General features: G+C 41.1%; 2 protein-coding genes across 3 annotated transcripts in view; one reads left to right on the top strand and one right to left on the bottom strand.

Annotated features, from left to right (window-relative positions):
* pappa2 (pappalysin 2) overlaps nucleotides 1-22541 on the top strand; it is a 92632-nt gene that overhangs the window by 39640 nt on the left and 30451 nt on the right. The window contains exons 14-20 of the mRNA XM_057858019.1: nucleotides 700-896; nucleotides 12272-12385; nucleotides 15913-16048; nucleotides 16197-16371; nucleotides 20982-21047; nucleotides 21122-21218; nucleotides 21717-21894. Coding sequence (XP_057714002.1) covers nucleotides 700-896; nucleotides 12272-12385; nucleotides 15913-16048; nucleotides 16197-16371; nucleotides 20982-21047; nucleotides 21122-21218; nucleotides 21717-21894 — 963 coding nt within the window. The remainder of the gene's footprint in view (nucleotides 1-699; nucleotides 897-12271; nucleotides 12386-15912; nucleotides 16049-16196; nucleotides 16372-20981; nucleotides 21048-21121; nucleotides 21219-21716; nucleotides 21895-22541) is intronic.
* LOC130930222 (uncharacterized) lies at nucleotides 2227-9312 on the bottom strand. 2 transcript variants are annotated; one of them, XR_009067015.1, is made up of 2 exons: nucleotides 2592-9312; nucleotides 2227-2363 (listed from the first exon to the last, which is right to left on the bottom strand). XR_009067015.1 is itself a non-coding variant. In XM_057858018.1 (2 exons), the coding sequence occupies exon 2, from the start codon at nucleotides 8634-8636 to the stop codon at nucleotides 2940-2942; it is 5697 nt and encodes a 1898-aa protein (XP_057714001.1). In that variant the 5' UTR covers nucleotides 8637-8806; nucleotides 9035-9312; the 3' UTR covers nucleotides 2234-2939. The 2 variants fall into 2 exon arrangements, 1 of the variants encoding a protein (XP_057714001.1); XM_057858018.1 differs by having other exon boundaries at nucleotides 2234-8806; nucleotides 9035-9312.

Here is a 22541-nt window from a genome sequence, read left to right as displayed (position 1 = left end):
AGCAGCGCTAAAATCCTAAAGTATGATATGTGGCTTTATTTTATCCCAGGTCATATTATACAATAGCATATCAATAACATTCTACAACCTCTCTAAAATAAATACACATGTAGACACTTGGATGAAGTGTGCACAGATAAGTCAAATATTAGTCATACAAAAAATACAAGCCACCAATTACTGTCACTTTACACTTCTTGACTTTCCTTAATTAGGGAAGTTGGCAAAGATTATTTTGTCTTTTTAATTAAAAGATGTAAGACATGAAACAACTCTCTGCAAATGAGTATTGACGCATGCATAAAAATGTGCAGTGATAGGATAGAAGTAGACAATAACAGAAATAACAATTTAACATGACATTTCATTTAGCTGGCCTTGGCTAGTATTTTGCTATTTTTACAATGCCTTGACACATCAGAATTGTGCAATTTTGAGCAAAATTGAGGACAAATTCAGGCATACTGACCAACTCATTGAAATTGAAATAGGGTGGGAGGTGTTATTTAGTGTCTATTGGCACAGTGGGTAATATGGTAGAATTGACATGTCTATCATTAATAATGGCCAACAAAAGTACAATTTAGATTTGTTCAGATTTGGTTCACTGACAGATTGGGATGAAATGTCCTGCCAGATTTATAAACCTGGATTTTATTCTTTAATAAATCCTCCTACTCTATGTCTTCTTTCCAAAAGGTGAACCCAGCCAATGTTATGTTTTTGATGGGGACGGTGTGTGCGAAGAGTTTGAACGGGTTTCCAGTTTTCAGGACTGTGGATATTTTACACCTTTGGGTTACACAGACCAGTGGGCTTCTACTGCAACCGCTTCTCATCAGGACCCTGACCACTGTCCCGCCCACGCTGCCACTGGTGAACCATCATTTAAAAAAGTATGACATGTAAACCAGAAGGCTCATAAAAGAATTCTAGATGATCGTTAACTCCACATGGGGGCCTTTTGATGGGTTGAACAGTCAAGGTTTGCAGTATTACATACTTGAGGTGTCCTGATTGCAGACAAGATTTTGTTTAAAATTGAATAAGGCTCTTTGTATTGTCTTTTCTATTAGTAAATATTGACTGTGTATACACCCTTCCAAAATTATTGTAAAAAGTAAAAAAATTTTCAGAATGTGTAGAAGGGAATGGTTGGGTTTTAGCATTATTTGATTTTTTTATTAGTATATTTACTGTATGTATTTTTTATTTTTTATTTTACTATTATTTCCCGACATTGACATCAGAATGTGATACACAATTTTAAAAAGTTTTAGTTTTTACGTGAGAAAATGTATCGGAGGATCTTTCGTGATTTCATTATGTTTCTTGCGCAATTTTTCACCTATAGTTCGGGTGTTTTGCAAATGTGGAGGAGGATTTATTGAGGCAGAGTGTTCACTCTTGCTGTCTGATTGATTAGCAGGCCCCCAACAGACTGTAAAAAGTTTTTTTTCCCCCAAATTCCTACTGAAAAGGAAGGCGAAAAAGGAAAAAAATGGCTTCAGGTGAAAAACCAAGCGCTCTGTCATATTAGCATGTTATCAGAGTAGCACACTTGTGTGTTTAGTGCTTTCCATACATTATATCTTGCTCTAAGCGCGTTATAATACTTAAACATTTTAAATTATAGAACCACATTTGGCATAAACTGAATTACATTTCATAAAGTTGTGTGGCCGCCACCTTTTCTGCATTAAAATGCAGATCCATTTTCAGTATTGTAGTTGTATCATTTTTTTTCATAACCATTTGATCACTGTCATCGTATTAAGCATGCGTCATATTTAATAATGACGACATTAATGTTCCATAAATCTGCATTGTAATGCGGAAACACGTAGCGGCCGCACAACTTTATCAAATGCAGTCTTGTGAATGCCCCACAGGCTTAGTGCATACCTACGATTATAATTTGACAGGTATTTTTAAAACATTTTGAGCAACATTTAATGTGTGGGAAAACTATATAAGCATAAGAGTATGCTACTATGGCTAAGTATGTAAATCTGACAGAACATCGGATGCTCCGAAGAAAGCTTCAAACCCTGTTGATAGTGACAGGGTTTGTGAGGCCTCTTTGTTCATGGTATATACTTCATTCATAATAGAAACTGGCCTAACCTCCCTTCACACAAAATTTTATTTGTGAAGCGAACTGGGCTTTCAATTGAATAGGAATATGTGTAGGAATTTGTGGCCAAGACAATTTTTCAACATTACTCTTCTGCCCTCAGCCGAGCGTATGGCTACTCGACTTTGGCAGCGAGCTAAACCAACAAAGAAAAATGGAGGCCCAAACTCCTTCCTCTCATTTATTTCTTCGCGTGAACGTGTGCGCGTGTGTGTGTGTGGTAAAACTGAAACATACATAAAACACCAATGTTATACACAAAATAAAAGGTTCTATACAATAACATGTTCATGTAAACAACAGAAAACTGGCTCCATTATGAGCAAATGAAATGAAGTGGCTACTTTAGCTTAGCACAAAAACGTGTGGGTTCGCGCCACATAAATAACAACAAAATAACAGAATAGACACACCAAAATTACATCTAACCCACTGTTAAAACGTACAAACTTACAGATTTTGTTTTGTCAAGGGTTCCCAACGATGTATGGTGCAGAGGAGGTGTGTAACGTCTTAACACCTCAAGGCCTCTTTTCCAACTGAAATAAAAAGTTCTTTCTGCCTGCTGCTTACAGCAAGTCGCCACTAGGGGAAGCCGAGCGCAAACAGCAATACCAAAGAAAAACTTAAGATTCTGAGTTAGAATAGCGACATCCTGTGGACGGATGAACAATGTACAATCTTAGAAAGAAATTAAACCCAAAAAGTAGTCAACATAAGACCAGAGGACATAACACTCCCCGCCTGACATCTGCAAGATGTCAGCTCTTAACTAATGAACGATACACAACAACAACTCGTTTTACATGCTATCCTTAGACATCAAAAGCACAACTTCACGAATTGGGCGAATGTAAAACCTATTCTCGCCGTTTCGGCAAATCTTAACCTCAACTTTTCTGACATTACCGTCCTCACTTGGGAAAGATTTTGTGATCAGTCCGAGTGGCCAATTATTCCTATGTTCTAGAGACTCCCTCATTAAAACAACGTCGCCCATTTGAAGGTTCGGCTTTTTTATTTTCCACTTGCGACGAACCTGCAAGCCTGCGATGTATTCTTTCTGCCAACGACTCCAGAAAACATTAGCTAAGTACTGCACGCGCTTCCATTGGGCTTTGAATAGGTCACTGGTCTGAAACTGCCCTGGTGGAATCGGTGGTGTGCCAACCTTTTGCGTGAGTAGCATCGCAGGAGTAAGAATGACTGGGTTTTCGGGATCTGTAGAAACAGCCGTTAGCGGGCGTGCATTTACAATTGCGGTGACTTCAGCTAACAATGTCACGAGTACTTCATGTGTGAGCTTCCCATATGGATGTTCAAGGAGCATTGCATTGAGGATTTTTCGGGTGACGCCGATCATGCGTTCCCAGGAACCAGCCATATGGGATGCATGTGGAGGATTAAACTGCCATTTGCACGCACTGTCTTTCAAGAATGTGCCTATTTTGTCATTGTGACAGCCTAGTTTGTCTATTTGGAGCTCTTTGCAGGCACTCACAAAATTTGTCCCACAATCAGATCTCAAGAGTTTGGCACCACCTCGGATGGCAAAGAAACGACGCAGTGCATTAATGAACGACGATGTGTCCATTGACTCAATCACTTCAATATGAATTGCACGTGTACTCATGCAGGTGAATATGACTGCCCATCTTTTAGCATCTGCATTAGCACCACGCGTTTTTCTCACTGTAACGGACCAGGGACCGAACACATCAAGGCCTACATTTGTGAAAGGAGGGTCCGTGGACAGCCTGTCTTCAGGTAGCTCAGCCATGATCTGTTCAGGTTGCCTGCCCCTTAATTTGCGGCATGTGATGCACTTGAAAATCACACTGCTTACTGCTCTTTTTCCTCCCACAATCCAAAAGCCCCCTGCTCTGACTGCTCCCTCCGTGAAATGCCTTCCCTGGTGACATAATTTTTCGTGAAAGTGTCTTATTATGAGCTGAGCAAGATGGTGCTTTCCAGGGATTAGTATGGGATTGGTTTCTTCTGCAGACAACTGTGCTTTCTTTAGTCGGCCTCCAACTTTAAGGAGCCCTTGCGTGTCAACAAATGGATTCAGTTTGCTGAGTGGACTTGAGTTTTTTAAAGCTGTGCCTTTTTCAATGCATCCAATATCTTCTGCGAAGACCTCTCTTTGAACGGTGCGAATGATCGTGGTCTTGGCTAGTTGCAGTGACTTTTCAGTTAAATGTTTGTTGCAGTTGTGCCAGCCACGACAGGAAACCTCAGAGTTGTTCTTGAATGATTGAGCTATATGTTGGAGTTTGGCAATAGCCTTTTGCAGCACCTTCCAACTTGAAAACCTTTCAAATCTGGCACTATTAAACTGGCCTTTTGATAGGGTGGTAGTGCAAGTTGTTACCTCAGGACGCAACTCACAGTCAGTCTCTGGGTCTATGAGATCGAAGGTTTGACTTCGAACTTGACTTTGGTCCAACCTGGAGAGGAAAGCTGGGCCTCTGAGCCAGGTGGAGCTGGAGAGCTGCTCAGCGGGCAACGCTCGTGTGGCATGGTCTGCCGGATTTAAGTGTGTGGGCACGTAATGCCACTGGTGAGTTTGTGCAAAGCGCCTGATGCGTTCGACTCTGTTGTGCACATAAACGTGAAAGCGTCTCTTGGTGTTTGAGATGTACCCAAGCACTACCTTTGAGTCTGTGTAAAGATTCACCTGATCGACTGTGACATCCAGCTCCTCTAGAACCAACTCTGCTACTTCCACGGCCAGGACTGCTGCACAGAGTTCAAGTCGGGGTATGGTGATGTCTGGTTTAGGAGCTAAACGTGCTTTGCCGAGGAGGAATCCCACTTCGCTGTGTCCGTCCTCATTTGTGAGTTTGAGGTATGCTACAGCACCTACGCCTTTTGTGGAAGCATCACAAAAAACGTCAATCTCTATTCTTTGGGCTGCAGACAGCGGTATTGAAGTGTACATTCTGGGAATTTCAAGATGTTGTAGGTGTTCGAGGGAACTTTTCCACTTTTGCCACTGTTCTAATTTGTCTTTTGGCAGTTCAGTGTCCCACTCTGAAACATTTGTGGAAATGTCTCTGAGTATGGTTCTACCCCCTACGATTACTGGAATAGCAAAACCAAGTGGGTCGAACACACTGTTGATAACTGACAGAACTCCCCTTTTTGTGAACGGCCTTTCATTTACTCTTACTTGGAACTTGAATTGGTCAGTCGACAGCTCCCATCCTAAGCCCAAACTGCGCTGCATTGGTGGGGTAGTCTGCCCAATGTCAAGACCTTGCATGCCTACAGCACGATCTTCGGTTGGAAAGGCTCCTGTTATGAGAGGACAATTGGATGAGATTTTGTGCAGGCGTATGTTACACTGAGCCAGCATCTTCTGTGCCCTACTAAGAACATCAATGGCCTGCTCTATGGAAGAGAATGACTTTAGCCCATCATCTACATAGAAGTGCCGTTCAATGAATTCTTTTGCGTCACTGCCAAATTCCATTTCTCCTTCTATGGCTGTTCTTTTCAGTCCAAAGATGGCGACTGATGGGGAAGGACAATTACCAAACACATGGACAGTCATCCTAAATTCTTGCACTTTTCCATCAAGGTCATGATTTTGGAACCACAAGAAACGAAGGTAGTTACGGTGGTCTTCTCGTACTATAAAGTTGTGAAACATATGCTCCACATCTGCCATAACGGCGTATGGGTCGGACCTAAACCGCATCAGAACTCCTACGAGAGTGTTGTTAAGATCTGGTCCCTTGAGGAGCACGTCATTGGGAGAAACATTGTCAAGTTGAGCACTCGAATCAAAGACTACCCTAATTTTTTCTGGCTTTTGCGGGTGGTAAACGCCAAAACTAGGGAGATACCAGCACTCTTGATCTGGCGCCAGTGCGGGCGCTGGTTCGGCATGGCCCTTGCTGAATATTTTCTCCATAAACTCAGCGTAATGCGCTCTCATTTCAGGTTTTCTTCTCAGCGTTTTGCGGAGCGACATTAAACGATTGTAGGCCTGCTGCCGATTGTCAGGTAGGCGCCGCCTAGGTGAGCGGAATGGAAGTGGAGCTACCCAGTTATTCGCCTCATCTTTAGCAAAGTTGTTGTGCATAATGTCTAGGAACAACGCATCTTCTGCCGAAAGTGCAACTTTGTCGTCATTTGTTGTTTGTTGGAAAATATGTTGTCCTAGTTCCGCTTGTGTGTTTAGTGGATCGTTTTTGGTGTATTTCTCTTTGATAACGATTGTGTTTTCGCAAGGACTGAGGAACGTGGGACGTCCACTGTTTAGAACGTTCGTCTTAAATGAGTTCAATGTGGGTTTATGAGCTCCAGAGAGACAGACATCACCTATGACAACCCATCCTAAATCGAGACGCTGGGCATGAGGTGCATTGTTTGGCCCATTTACCTGACCACGAACTTTATGAGCCTGAATGATGTCCCTTCCCAGGAGCAGAAGAATGTCTGCCGATGGGTCGAGAGGAGGAATCTGTGAAGCGATTGATCGCAAATGAGGGTGAGCTGCTGCTACCTCAGGGCTGGGAATTTCGTCTCTATTATCTGGAATCTGATCACATTCTGTTATTGTAGGCAGCATCATGGAGACCTTACCATCTACATCTTCTACAACAAAGCCATCAGCTTTACGACCTTGTGTCTCTGATAAACCTGCACATGTTCTCATGGTGTATGGGAATATGGTACCTTGCACATTAAACATGTCAAAAAACGCAGATCTGGCTAAGGATGAATTGCTCTGATCATCCAACATGGCATATACCCTCTTTTTCTTTTCTGGAGAAGTTCGGCGATATACATTAACTAAACAGATCTTTGAGCATGATTTTCCTTTTACGCCTTGCCCACATACTTCTGTGCAACTGGCTGTGTTCACAGGATTTGGGCCCTCAGACTCCCCGCCGTGACTCTGGGTTGGGGGATTAAAGTCTTGAGGTGTCCATGGAGGTGGACCGACATGCATGGCAGACACATGAGCATCGCTATCACATTCTGAGCATTGGATAATAGCTTTACAGTCTCGAGCCCTGTGATTTGTGGACGCACAACATTTAAAACAAATGGCGTGCTCTTTGAGAATGTTCTTTCTTTCGTCTAGTGTTTTCATTCTAAACCCCCTGCATTTGACGAGTGAATGTGGTTTTTGGTGGATAGGACATTGTTTGTCTGGATCGGGTGCTGTCAATTTAGCCGGACTGATCTCTATTTTATTCACCGCCAATGGAACTCTGTATTTGTCTCGTCTTACTGATGTCTTATCAACCCTTGGATTTATTACGTTTGAACACTGTAACATAAAGCTAGGGTCTGTTCTCATTTCAGCGTAGTCATTTACGAACCGCACAAAATACGAAAAAGGTGGATAGACTGCACCGTTTTCCCTTTTGTATTTGGTACCTTGTGTAACCCATGACTCCTGGAGTCCATATGGGAGTTTTTCAACTATCGGGTTTATGCCCCTTGGTGTGTCGAGAAAGCTAAGACCCGGCAAATAACTTTCACTTTTGGCATACGATAGCTCTAACAGAAGATCAGCAAGCTCCTGCAGTAAGTGAGTGTCTTTGTTGGAGATTCTTGGAAAAGTCTGCAACCGTTGGAAGAGTGAGGATTCAATTACCTCTGGAGAGCCATAAGTCTTGTCTAGCCGCTGCCACAGACGCTGGAGACCTGCCTGCGGATTACTCACGTGGACCGCCCTGATCCTCTGAGCGTGTTGAAGAGACTCCCCGCCGAGCCACTTGGTGAGAAGGTCGAGCTCTTCGCTGGGCTTGAGATTGAGGCCTTCCGTCGCGTTGCAGAACATGGACTTCCAGGACAGGTAGGACTCTGGCCGGTTGTCGAAAACCTTGAACCCCGATGTCAGCAGATCACGCCGTGCTAGATAGGCTGCTAAATTGGACAGTTCACTTTGTGGGGTTGCTGAAGGTGTAGGCTGGTGTGAGATGTCCGTTCTCGCACGATGAGATTGGAGATGCTCTTCGTCAGCGATGTCGATGTGACGCACATGTGGAAAAGCACCAGCTGATTTTGGGCTATTTTCTGGTTGTTGAGAGTCATTGTGCCTAACCAGGTGCTCATTGTTTGGCGTTTGTGTGCCATCTGCTTGGACACGCTGGTCGTCAAAGTGAGCATGCACATACTCTTGTGCACGCCTGATGGAGGGGGGTGTCTTGGAAAATACCCCTTGCTCGCTGAGGTCGACTTTGGCGCGCTCCTCTTCTTCGAAAGTCGCCTCCCAAACTTTAGCTGCGGCGAGCGCTGCTTCTGCTTCACCTTCCGTCTTCAGAGCGTGTAGTGTTGCCTCGATGCGTGCCTTCTCGACCTCCATGTCGATTTGGCGTTTGGCGTACCGTGCTCTGGCGTAGGCAGCTTCGGCGTCTGCTCGTGCTTGTGCAGCAGCTTGACTCGTTCTGGACCGGCGTGAAGAATGAGAATGACTGGCCTCCGACCTGGTGACCACTTGGCTGATAGGTGGTGAAACTTCTTGCTGAGACATCTTGGGTGCTTGATGTGTTGAAAATCTTTTTACTCTTCTGCCCTCAGCCGAGCGTATGGCTACTCGACTTTGGCAGCGAGCTAAACCAACAAAGAAAAATGGAGGCCCAAACTCCTTCCTCTCATTTATTTCTTCGCGTGAACGTGTGCGCGTGTGTGTGTGTGGTAAAACTGAAACATACATAAAACACCAATGTTATACACAAAATAAAAGGTTCTATACAATAACATGTTCATGTAAACAACAGAAAACTGGCTCCATTATGAGCAAATGAAATGAAGTGGCTACTTTAGCTTAGCACAAAAACGTGTGGGTTCGCGCCACATAAATAACAACAAAATAACAGAATAGACACACCAAAATTACATCTAACCCACTGTTAAAACGTACAAACTTACAGATTTTGTTTTGTCAAGGGTTCCCAACGATGTATGGTGCAGAGGAGGTGTGTAACGTCTTAACACCTCAAGGCCTCTTTTCCAACTGAAATAAAAAGTTCTTTCTGCCTGCTGCTTACAGCAAGTCGCCACTAGGGGAAGCCGAGCGCAAACAGCAATACCAAAGAAAAACTTAAGATTCTGAGTTAGAATAGCGACATCCTGTGGACGGATGAACAATGTACAATCTTAGAAAGAAATTAAACCCAAAAAGTAGTCAACATAAGACCAGAGGACATAACAATTACAGATCCCATATAGGCATACTTCGATTTAGTTACCAATACAGTTGGGCAAATAAGTATTTAGTAAACCATTAATTGTGCAAGTTCTCCCACTTGAAAATATTAGAGAGGCCTGTAATTGTCAACATGGGTAATGTTGGCAATAACGGAGGCCAAACGTTTTCTGTAACTCTTCACAAGCTTTTCACACACTGTTGCTGGTATTTTGGCCCATTACTCCATGCAGATTTCCTCTAGAGCAGTGATGTTTTGGGGCTGTCGTTCGGCAACACGGACTTTCAACTCCCTCCACAGATTTTCGATGGGGTTGAGATCTGGAGACTGGCTAGGCCACTCCAGGACCTTGAAATGCTTCTTACAAAGCCACTCCTTTGTTGCCCTGGCTGTGTGTTTGGGATTATTGTCATGGTGAAAGACCCAGCCACGTCTCATCGTCAATGCCCTTGCTGATGGAAGAAGATTTTCACTCAAAATCTCTCAATATATGGCCCCATTCGTTCTTTCCTTTACAGCACAGGTGTCAAACCGATTCCAGAAAGGGCCTAGTGGGTGCTGGATTTTGTTCCAACCGATAACGTGCAGAGAGTTTAACCAATGAACTTCCTGCTGAAACAAGCAGCACCTGACAAAATTGAACTGATTACACATGTAAAAGATCTAATTGGTGAAAAGGTGTCCTCTTCATTGGTTCGGAAAGCAAACCTGCACCCACTAGGCCCTTTCTGGAATCGGTTTGACACCTGTGCTTTACACAGATCAGTCGTCCTGGTCCCTTTGCAGAAAAACAGCTCCAAAGCATGATTTTTCTTCCCCCATGCTTCACAGTGGGTATGGTGTTCTTCGGATGCAATTCAGTATTTTTTCTCCTCCAAACACGAGAACCTGTGTTTCTACCAAAAAGTTCTATTTTGGTTTCATCTGACCATAACACATTCTCCCAGTCCTCTTCTGGATGATCCAAATGCTCTCTAGCGAACCACAGACGGGCCTGGACGTGTACTTTCTTCAGCAGGGGGACACGTCTGGCAGTGTAGCAGTTGAGTCCCTGGCGCCGCATTGTGTTACTGATAGTAGCCTTTGTTACTGTGGTCCCAGCTCTCTGTATGCCATTCACTAGGTCCCCCTGTGTGGTTCTGGGATTTTTGCTCACCGTTCTTGTTATCATTTTGACGCCACGAGGTTAGATCTTGCATGGAGCCCCTGATCAAGGGAGAATATCAGTGGTCTTGTATGTCTTCCATTTTCTAATAATTGATTTCTTTACACCAAGCGTTTTACCTATTGCAGATTCAGTCTTCCCAGCCTGGTGCAGGTCTACAATTTTGTCTCTGGTGTCGTTAGACAGCTTTTTGGTCTTGGCCATGGTAGAGTTTGGAGTGTGACTGACTGAGATTGTGGACAGGAGTCTTTTATACCGATAATGAGTTAAAAAAAGGTGCCATTAATACAGTTAACGAGTGAAGCCTCGTTAGACCTCGTTAGAAGAAGTTAGAATTCTTTGACAGCATGAAATTTTGCTTGTTTGTGGGTGACCAAATACTTATCTTCCACTCTAATTTGGAAATAAATTCTTTAAAAATCAAAAAATGTGATTTTCTGTTTTTTTCCCCCACATTCTGTCTCTCATGGTTGAGATTTACCCATGTTGACAATTATAGGCCTCTCTAACCTTTTCAAGTAGGACAACTTGCACAATTGGTGGTTGACTAAATACTTATTTGCCCCACTGTACATATTTTAAGCTTCTCTCTAAACCTCCTACAGTCTCAGATTTTTGGTCTATCCTATACCCATCATACCCTTCCGTTCTGTAATCTCAAGGGGGCTAGTTTGTATAACATATTGTGGGCCGGGCTTGCTCATTTTCAACAATGATGGCAGCGGTAAAATGAACTTGGAAGTCTCCATCAAAATTTATCAGTTTATTTTACAATTATGGAACAAAATGATTGATCCATTATCATGGAGCAATATAGCAAACTAAGCCACACAAGACAAAAGACAAACACATATATATGAAAAACAGGAATTCAATTTGGGATAAGAAGTGGAAGATTTTGAATGGCTAAATGAACATCTGCTAAGCCCAATAGAACATACATTTTCATGGTGAAATGAAAGCCTTTGACATGGGTAAGAGGAAACTGATTTGCTTGAATTAGGTATGCATCTGGAAGTGTGCAAAGTACAACTGCATAGAAATCTACTGGCAGATGATGCAAGAGTGGCTTGGGAGATCACAGATCTGCTCTTTGAAGAAGCTACATGGAGACATATTTCATTCAGATTATTCATGCCCATGTCAGACCCCGTCTTAATCGGCTTTAGGATGGCCATTGTGTTTCATGCATATTTCTGAATGAAATACAGTATTCATTCTTTCTACCTTCGCAAGATCAGACCGACCAAAATCGTGTTAAGTCAGGTATCTGTTTTACGCCTTAAGTTAGACAAGGTCTTGAGGGGTAAATTCAGAGAGACTTTCATACGTCCATTTGTCACGTGTGCCTGACATGTCATCAAGCACACAGCTTTGGTATGCTCAGCTTGGTGCAGAATGGTTTACCAAACTGACAAACATGTGCAGTGAGTCTAGTGTGACATGAAACTCGAATGCAAAGCTTTTTAAGATTAGGTACTGCTACGCCACCTATGAAATTAGAGCCCAAAAAACAAAGAATTTGCAAATAAATTGTAGCTAATATTCAGTTTAGTTCATCTTTCAAATACCTATGCTCACTTAAAAAGTGATTGTCTTACAATGAATGTTTAAGTTGTGACCCAAGTTTGCAATTGGATGTAGAATTAGTTATGTGTAGATAAAAACCAAAATGTTTATATCTTGTCTCATTTTACCCCCTGCCAAATATTTTCGTTAAAAAAAAGGTCTTACTGTTCCAACAATTTTGGAAGGGAGTGTATAAAACATGGTGTATATATTTACTCTGTAAAGCTCTGTAGGTACCAGTACATGGACGTGAGTGAAAAACTGCCCACTGATGCATGGTTCCCTTGCACAGCTCTCTCTGACACAAGTAATGACCTAGACCATCCATTTTGGCTGAAGGTAAGCATGTGTACAGATATGTTCTGTTTTTTCCTTTCAGTATGCACATGGGTTGCTATAATTGACCTGTTATTGTTTCGAACACTTTTAAGTCATACTAGTAAAACAAATCACTTTCAAGACAGTCTGGAGTTCTATTACTGTACGTATTTAACTAATAATGATTTGTATTTTTGATTTGATGTTTTCTTTACATTTACGTATCGCAAAAGTCTGAGCTTTGTGTGAACGGGCATGCCACACAAAACATGTCACATGAGGACATTAGCATCTGCCTTTATATTTTCACTGTTATTTCATTATTTTTATTAGCCTTCCCAATTACTCCCACCTTGATGGGCAGCAACAATAGCGTACAGCACGAATGCTATTTTTAGACCGCAAGACTGCGTAACGTGACTATCATAAACCGGAAGAGGGTCAACATAGAAGCACGCTCGCATACAACCCATGCTAGCACTGCTTGTTTTCTGCCAATAATCTTTCAAAAAAGAACATGCAGAATAAACACTGCTGCTATGGAACTTGTAGAAATGACTCTAGACATTACGACGGTCCACATAGGAAGGATGTTTTCTTCACACGTTTCCCGAAGCCAAAAACTCAGAGAAAAAATGTGAACAATGAATTACCTTGTGTGGATGTCAAAAAGACCAGTTTAACGCCAGCAAGGTGAAGCCATAAACCTTCATATGCAGTAAACATTTTGTTGGGGGCCATGGTTCTACAGATGACAATCCTGATCCATATCCTGTCCTGAAGAAGTAAACCATTTTGATATTTTTACTTATTTTTTAGCGTGGCATTTTGTCGTGCTGCTTCTGTCTGACAATTAATGACCTGAAAAAAAATAAAATTCTATTTGTATATCACAACAGTCATGTAGGTGTAATACAGGTATTTAAATAAATTAGCCATGTTTGGTCTTTTTGTAGTAAGCCTCTTCATGCCGGCAGGTAGGCTCTAGTTCAGGGGTGGGCAAACTATTCCTCAAAGGGCCGCAGTGGGTGCAGGTTTGTGTTGCAACCCATTAAGAGGACACATTTTCACCAATTTGTTGTTTTACGAGTGCAATCAGTTGATTGCAGTCAGGTGCTTCTTATTTCTGTTGAAACCTCATTGGTTATACTAGCTGTGCTGGGTCAGTTGGAACAAAAACCAGGACCCACTGCGGCCCTCGAGGACCGGTTTGCCCACCCCTGCTCTAGATTGAACAGCATTACCTTTTCTGTTGTAAAGAAAAACCTTAGTAAGGGGAAGTGTAAATAAATTAATAGAATTAAGATTGATTATTAATGAAAAAATTAAAAGTGTTCATTGGCTGGTAGCATTTGCAATCGCTGCACAAATATAGCAATACAAATTACCCCAAAGAATAGTTAGAGACTTAAGACAACCAGAGGATACAGTATCATACAATATATAAGACAGGGAATATGGTGGTAAAGGATAGCTTGTTGAAATAGGAGAATGCCATTGTCAGTGGCGTAAGGCAATGCACACAAGAAAAAGGTGTCGATAAAAAGCTACCTCTGGATCAGGTCGGCTCTTTTCATCGTCTTTTTCAGCCCTTTGACACTCAAGCCATCTCTTTAACCGAACATTTGTATGCTCTTCCACATCTTAACCAGTGAATTTGGCACCAGGGACATCATTTTCGGACAGAATTGGTAGGTTTAGCTCAGTAAACATCTCGTTTGTACAATATTTACATGCATCTAGCATGAGGGACAAACGAGAGTTTGACCCCCCCTCCCCCACCAGCAATAGTTGCTAACGTCATGAATATTAATGAGCAAAGGTGACGTGTTACGTGCGGTACGCTATTGTTTATCACATTTAGAGCATTGCTGACATTCCCTCTAGGAATTGTGTTCAATTTGAACATTTCAGAGAAGAAAAATCTGGTAAGAAGTTTGGTTATAGGACTGGTAGGATGGCAGGGGAGATCATTATTGGTTGTAGTTAATGGGTGTTGCTCCGCCCCAAAATTAAGAAAAACCTGTCCTTTATCTCAACTAAGCTTTCAAATCCAAATTCGCTCACAGATTTACATAGTTGCATCTTTAATTACCACAGTATAAATCTGTTTAAAATGGATGGATTCCACATACATATCTATGCAGTGCTCAAGTAATTTCAGACTTGAATGATTGCTTGAGTGAATTATTTTTTCCCCTACCCTCTCGATCAATAGTTCATCAATTTGTTTAGGAGGTGACCTTCACCCATTTTATCATGCTGAAAGGCTATTAACGCATTTCACTGAATTAGGGCCCCTCAACGTAAAGGGTGTCCATGGCAAACTGTGGCCTAAAAACTGTTTGCAACCTTACATATTATTCAGTAAAATGTCTATTGACGAATTGAAGGTGCGAAGGCTCCTCTGTACAATATGTGGGTCATCATAGTCACCAATTATGAGCTTTCTGCTCGCTGTTTGACTGGAAGAATGCGTGGCTTTGAACTGCATTAAGCGTCAGCAGACAATTTTTAAAAGTCTAATTTCACCCATGCTCTTCTGATTGAAATGTATTACAATGAAAGTTGTAACAGGGCTCAAGACTAACTTTTTTTTACTAGGGGCACAGTGGCCCCTAACTTAAAATTTTAGGTGTGAAAGAAAAGATTCAGGGGCGCACACTGTAAATCGACATACAATTGTCCTCTAATTTTCACTGTTTAACCCATAAATATTTTCATAATAGATGCACAAAACTACAAACTTATAAATCTATATTTTATTCTCAATCAGTTTTGACATCAACCAGTAGTACTGCTTAGAAATTAGGTCGTGGGAATTTTGTTCTATTTCTGCCACTGTCAACTGGCACTACAACCAATCAGCAACAGATTTATTAATCGACACCTGCCAGGACACTCGGCAAGCTAGAATTGACATCCACACGCCACACTTTGTCAACATGGAGGAGCGTATCATTTAAGCAGTTTGAGACCAGCACATACTTTATGATGCCTCCTGGCATGATTTGGGACATACATAAAAGAGCAACAGTATGGGAAGTTGTTGGCGCTCAGAAAAGACCAGGAATTTTAAATGCCCTCCAAATTCATAGGTAATCAGAGACTAGAAAGTAGTCACTAATTGTCCTTTTCGCCATTGTTTGCAACTGCTATCAATTTTTTCCGCTGCCTCAATTATAAGCCGCTCCACACATCACCCAACTCCACCTTCTTTTTCGTCTTTTGTATTTTACCTTCGTAAACCAGATCGTTACATTTCGGCAAATTAGTGGATTTAACCGTGAAGGAGTTTAGTGGAAAAAAGCAAAACAAAACAAAACGAAACAAAAAATAAACAAAACAATGTTTTTGGTCGCGCATGTGCGAGTAGATGAGAAAAAAAAATTCTCGTACTGGCTCTAATTTTAGTCGCAAAATGCGACCACTTGGTTGCAGTCTGAAGCCATGAATAAAAGGATATTTACAGCTAGAGTATAGTGTGAATATCTAAACATATTTCTAACACAAATATATCTGAAATGTTTTCAACATTGCTATTATAGGTAGGATTTGTCCATTCTGGAGTGGCAGCTTCTGTCATGGTGTATCTGGCTTCAGCTGGGTCATGTCGTGGGGAACATTGCCAAAGGACTGCTACAATACTGCTTTCTGATACTACTGGAAAGAATCATTCACTAGGTATGTTGGCTTATAATAACTTGATTATTAATGGAAACAGTTTTAAGATATCACTGTCACAAGAAAATTGCATATATCACAGTAAATTCACAGTTGTGATGTTATGTTTGCATTATTTGTAAATCTCACTGAAGTATTTCCATTTAAGGCACACATAACCTCTCATGCCATCGGAACCCATTGGTGGTTAACGTGACCCATGACCTGTCTCAGCCTTTCTTCCTCACCTCATCTGTAATCCTCCTCTTCTCTTCCTCATCTGTGGCAATCGGGGCCATAGCCCTGAGGACCTCTTGCCACTTCAGCACCTTCGCCGTGACCGGGTGCGCATCAGAGGGTGGGCTCTCCCACAGCTACCTACGTACAACAAACTTCATATTATGAATTAAACTGACTATGCTATTTGGCTTGGCGTTACTCTGCAAACAGCTAACATTGCAGGCCCTATTTTCATATGCTGCCTAAGGCATTGTTTACACAGGAAAGCTGCGACCCAATTCGCAAAGAACAAATCCCTCAACGGATTAAAAAATCAATACGCTCAGACGACCAGACATTCAATCACCTTTCAAATGACACCTAAAATTCAAGTGAATTCGATGCAGTACTTTTGCCAGCCAGTTGTCGACAGTGGAATTTTACAACGTGACAGTAAACATTTAGTACATATCCATCACAACTCCTCTTCTGGCGGGAAGACAACAGACAAATTCCAAAACACTCACAGAATGGTTTGTGCTGGAACCAAAATACATTTTATTTATTTAATTCATGAATTGTTCTGGACTATAAAGTGTTCTGGATTATAAACTGTCAATACACAATAAGAAAACAATATTGCCAATATTATGAGTCACATTGGACTATAAGCTGCAGGTGTCCACAATATAATATGGAACAGAAAAAAATGTGTGATCTACATGCCAAACTGCATTAAAAGCAGCCAAACAGTGTCATGTCCCAATCATGTGTTCACAGCCAGTCTGAAATTACAAAAGTATTTAACTTCAAAAACAACAACAACAACGCCACAACAATTTCTCAGAATAATAAATAAAATCCATTTTTACCTTGTCTTGTAGGCTTGTAGTTGATGGACCCTCACCCTCTTAAAAAAAAACAGTCCTTGATGAGCCACTAGTGCAGTGCTTCGCAATTATTTTCTGGTACGCCCCCCCCAAGGAAGACGTAAATATTTTGCGCCCCCCAAAAACTCTCTGCCGCCACTGTAAATAGTATCATTTGTCTATAAAATTATTATTATAAGTACGCATCTGCCTAACATTGTGTTTTTTTTCTACTAAAGAAAAAACATTAATATAAATCAACTTGGAATAAAGTATAACTTTATTAACATTGTTTTGTTTGTAACAGAAAAGACTTAATGCCCATCAATTTGCCTGAATTAAAAAAAAAAAAAGTCACATCAAAATTGTAAAAATACACTCAAGGTACATTTTTAACCATTTGATTCTGAAAAATAAAATGTAATAAAATCGTTAAAAAAAAAAAAAAAAAAAAATCAAATTGATTAGAAACATTAACTCGGGAGGACAATATGCCAAAAAGTGACCGAAAAACTGAATAGAAGAAAAAAAAAAAGAAAAAAAAAAAGAGTGTCTTTGGACAAAAGGAAGAGTGTCTTTGGACAAAAGGAGTTTTTATTTTCGCTGCTCACAGTATCACATCATTTGCAATGGTGTGTGGTTATTTAGCACTGAGCATGCTAACAGTGCTCACTGGTTTACTGATATAACACGGACAAAGCGGGACGATTGTTGGCAATATTCGCCACGTTTTCGCTGAAAAACAACCAAGCGGCTTATCAATGAGATTGGGGTCTAATGTCTGTAAGTGGCGTCTCAATTGATCTGGCTTACGGCTGTCCGCTATAATCATTTTTAGACACAGTAAACAGTGGGTTTTCCTTTTCACCCACTGTATTAAAAGTCAAAGCCAAAAGGCAAATGGCCCAAAAAAGCACATTCTTGGCGGCCGAGGGAGAACCTTAGGTGAGGGCGGTCGTAGTGACGATCCCAAGCCGAAAATGGCACTTCTCGGGCGGACACGTGAGAACCGGAGAAGACAGTGGGTCGCTGCGTCCGGTCGGAAAACAGCTTTCGAAAACTGCGCACAGCTCTTCTTCATATCTCTTTTCTGTGTACTCTGAAAATGAGAGCGCCACTGCCACCCACTGAGTGGATGTGCAAGTACACTTTATTCTAGTACGGCAAAAAAACCCCCCAAAAAACCCTGTTCCCAGAGCTCACATGTGCCACCCCTGGCATCGCTCTGCGCTCCCCTGGGGGGGCGGCCCACTATTTGAGAAGTTCTGCGCTAGTGGCATAGTCAGCGCTAGCAACTTTGTTGTAGCATACTGTGTTAAGGGACACCAAACAGTGGATGTGATCTGTTTGTTGCTGTAATCCCTTTGTGCTTGATGAAGTCCAACGAAGTGGCTAGCTTTGACGCCTCTAGCAGTCACCATTGTTTTAAAATGTGTTCACTCACCCAGGTTAGCCCAAAACCTTTATACTGTAATGGCAAGCCGTCTTTTACCAGAAAAAAATGTTCTCTCACAAACATAGCCTCGGAAATGCTATCACTACCAACAAAGTGAAGAGGGTAGTCAAAAATGCACTCCGAGCATATGCTGCAACTACACTCCGGCTCCGGCTAGGTTCAGGCCGCAGGTCTCAGTGCACGAATCCAATTTTTTGTGTTTTACCGACTCGAGTGAGGCATTAACTTGACGGTCTGAAAGGGAGAAGTTGCATAGAAGTGGATCATTTCAAATCAGATCTTGGTCACTTTGGTATGTGGTTTAAATCTGGTCTGGGCCACATTTTTCCAGAATGTGGCGGTGGTCTGAACTGTCACGTCTCCCAAAACGGAATTCATGCAGCAAGTACGTCAGCAAAGACCGAGAGCAGCACGCAAGATGGCAGCGATGCAGCTGTTCATTAGCGTTAGCGCCTAGCGTGAGCTCGGCATTTACTACGGAGGAGGCGGGCTTGACCACAGCCATAAAAAACTACAGTGAAGAAAAGGATAAGGTTTCTTACTGTATGCCAAATGAACAGTATTTCAGTAGTGTTTACATGGCCGCCAAATGAACAATATTTCAGTAGTGCTGACATGGCCGAGTCGGGGCAAACTGATTATGTGTGTGCGTCATGCACGCACATTGCATAGTTATTTGTTTTGATGTTTCTGTGCATGCGGGTCAGTTTGCTCAGTGCGTCTCAAACTGCGAATTGCATGCGTAATACTTGAACGGGCTAAACGGACAATGGCAGTCTGAACGGGTACGCCAAACAAACAGATATTACAAAAAATCGGAATTGTGCATTAAGACCTGCAGTATGAACTTAGCCTCAGAGGGTTGTTGATAATAGAACACTAGAACTAATAGTTAAAGATTCTGAATGTACCCAAAAGCAATGTCACCGAGACGCTCCTGACCTCTCCAAATTGATGAATGAAAGTCTTTGCAACAAGGGGCATGATGATCGTTAGCCTATGAAAATACAGTGGTATGAAAAAGTATCTTAACCTTTTGGAATTTCTCACATTTCTGCATAAAATCACCATCAAATGTGATCTGATCTTTGCCAAAATCACACAGATGAAAAAACACTGTCTGCTTTAACTAAAACCACCCAAACATTTATAGATTTTCATATTTTAATGAGGATAGTATGGAAACAATGACAGAAGGGGGAAAAATACGTAAGTGAAGCATCACATTTAATATTTTGTGCCCCCCCTTTGGCAGCAGTAAGTTCAACCAGACGCTTCTTGTAGCTGCAGATCAGTCTGGCACATCGATCAGGCTCATTCTTCCGTACAAAATTGCTGTAGTTCTGTCAGATTCCTGGGATGTCTAGCATGATTCGCTGTCTTTAGGTCATGCCACAGCATCTCAATGGATTTCAATACTGGACTTTGACTTGGCCACTCCAGAACCTGTATTTTGTTCCTCTGAAAACATTCTGAAGTTGATTTACTTCTGTGTTTTGGATCTTGTCCATGAACTCCATTCTTGGCCATCGTTTTACATATAGTTGATGTGTGCACAGAGATATTGGAATGTGCCAGTGATTTCTGTAAGTCTTTAGCAGACACTCTCGGGTTCTTTTTTTAACCTCAATGAGTATTCTGCGCTGAACTCTTGACGTCATCTTTGGTGGACGGCCACTCCTTGGGAGAGAAGCAACAGTGCCAATCTCTCTCCATTTGTAGACAACTTCTCTGACTGTCGATTGATAAACATCCAGACTTTTAGAGATGGTTTTGTATCCTTTCCAGGCTTTATACAAATCAACAATCCTTGATCGCAAGTCTTCAGACAGCTGTTTTGACCGAACCATGATGCAATTCAGACAATGCTTCTCATCAAGACAATTTTTACAATGTGTGTGTTTTATAGTGGGCAGGGCAGCTTTAAACCACTCATCAGTGATTGGGCACACACCTGAGTTAAATTGTTTGGTAAAAATTGGGTTTAATTGCTCTTTAAGTTTCCTTAGGTTGAGGGTTCACTTAGTTATTTTTTCCCCCTTCTGTCATTGTTTGCATGCTATCCTCATTAAAATATGAAAACCTGTAAATGTTTGGGTGGTTTTAGTTGAACCAGACACTGTTTTTACATCTGTGTAATTTTGACAAAGATTAGATCACATTTGATGGTGATTTTGTGCAGAAATGTGAAAAATTCCAAAAGGTTCAGATTCTTTTTCATACAACTGTCGATAAATTACTGCATAATTTACAGTAAGTTGTGTTCGACAACGTTTTACACTGCAGTAAACGGGCGCAGTCTACGAAAAAAGGGCCCTCTACGTTTCAGTACTGAGTCTCGAAGAGTACAGATTTTAAGTTATTCTCCCTTTTTTTGCCTCTTCTTCTGTCCTGTGTTTCCTTTCAACAGCTGTTTGAGGCAGGCATGTCAGATGGACAGCTGTACCCCCCCTCAGCTAGACCACGCCTCTGTCAGGTATACACTGCGTCGTAATTCGAAATTACATCCATAAAGTACAAAATGATCAAAATAAAAATGTGCCCTTGAAGGTGTGTAGGTGGTGGGCAGTCATCTCACTGCTCTGTTCAGTGTCACTTTGGTTTCAGCATCACTGTCCTGAATGGCAGGGAAGTTCCACCACACCAGGTAAAATGAATAATATCTTTTGTTTTATTGTGTAATGTGCTACCTTTACAATCATGTAATAACTGTAGATTAAATTTTCAAATTTAATTTCATAGGAAAACCACTCAGAATATTAATCCATCAAAATACATAAATTGTAACAAAAAGCGAAAATGTATTGCAACTTTACTGTACTGCAGAACTGTCAATTGTAAATTGTGAGATTGTGATGTAAAACTAAAAATAGTTTGATTACAAATTGACAAATAAGAGTCAGTTTTAGAAAATACGGACATATTGTATCAATAACATGAAATGTGTTTAGTAATGAAATATCCGAGTTCCTTACAGGTGTACAGTACAAGTGTTTATAAGGAATTATATGGATGTTCACATTAGGGAATGAGATGATTACATTGTATTCCAATGTGTTAAATAATAAGATTATACAATATCTTGGAATGTGTAGAATATTACTAATATTTTACTATCTCACCTTTGTGCCTCTAAAATCTTCAGAGACAGACGGAGATGGAGTGTTTTCATGGTCTATGGAATCGCGCAGTTAGTTGTCAGCCTGTCGACTGTGGCCTGCCTGATCATTCCCATGTTTACCATGCAATATTTAGTTGTCCCTGGGGAACAACCTATGGAAAACAATGCTCCTTTACCTGTGGATCCCCAGCCATACTACAAGGTAAAAGAACCCCATTTCCTGTTCAACAGTTCAACAGTGGGGGACATATTGTTGGGGAACCATAGCAGTTTTTGAGAAATAAGTCAAAGTTGTTTCAATGAACACAGTAATTAATAATGAACTATATTTTTTTGTTCATTTTTAAACGTAAAATTGCCATGTTTATCAATAAAAATCATCATCAAAGTACAACTTTGACAAGATTTTTTCCTGATTTCCGCCGATTCTAAAGTGCATTCTGGGAAAAGTTGTCCATCTTGCTGCATGGGCAAAATTAATTTAAAAAAAAAAAAATCCTATGTCACCCATTTTCTGAAGAGTACTATAATGCAACAAAATTGACATATTTTAAAACTGTTTTTGATATGTTCAGTTGGTTTAAATTATTAATATTGGCATATACTTTTTAAGATGTTTTCAATATGGGCATCAACTACACACTGAATTTGATTTTTTTTTTGGGGGGGGGCTGTTTTTTTTTTTTTTTGCCTTTTGATGTCAACACAAATTAGTTTATATTAATAATGAACTATATTTTTTTGTTCATTTTTAAATGTAAAATTTACATGCTTATCAATAGAAATCATCATCAAAGTACAACTTTGACAAGATTTTTTCCTGATTTCTGCCGATTCTAAAATGCATTC

This window comes from Corythoichthys intestinalis, chromosome 14, assembly GCF_030265065.1.
Source record: "Corythoichthys intestinalis isolate RoL2023-P3 chromosome 14, ASM3026506v1, whole genome shotgun sequence".
NCBI classification, from domain to species: Eukaryota; Metazoa; Chordata; class Actinopteri; order Syngnathiformes; family Syngnathidae; genus Corythoichthys; species Corythoichthys intestinalis.
This window is presented reverse-complemented; position numbering and strand designations above follow the sequence as displayed.

Excerpts from the sequence above, each read along its gene's own strand:
- LOC130930222 (XM_057858018.1), bottom strand. The coding sequence starts at position 8,636 with ATGTCTCAGCAAGAAGTTTCACCACCTATCAGCCAAGTGGTCACCAGG.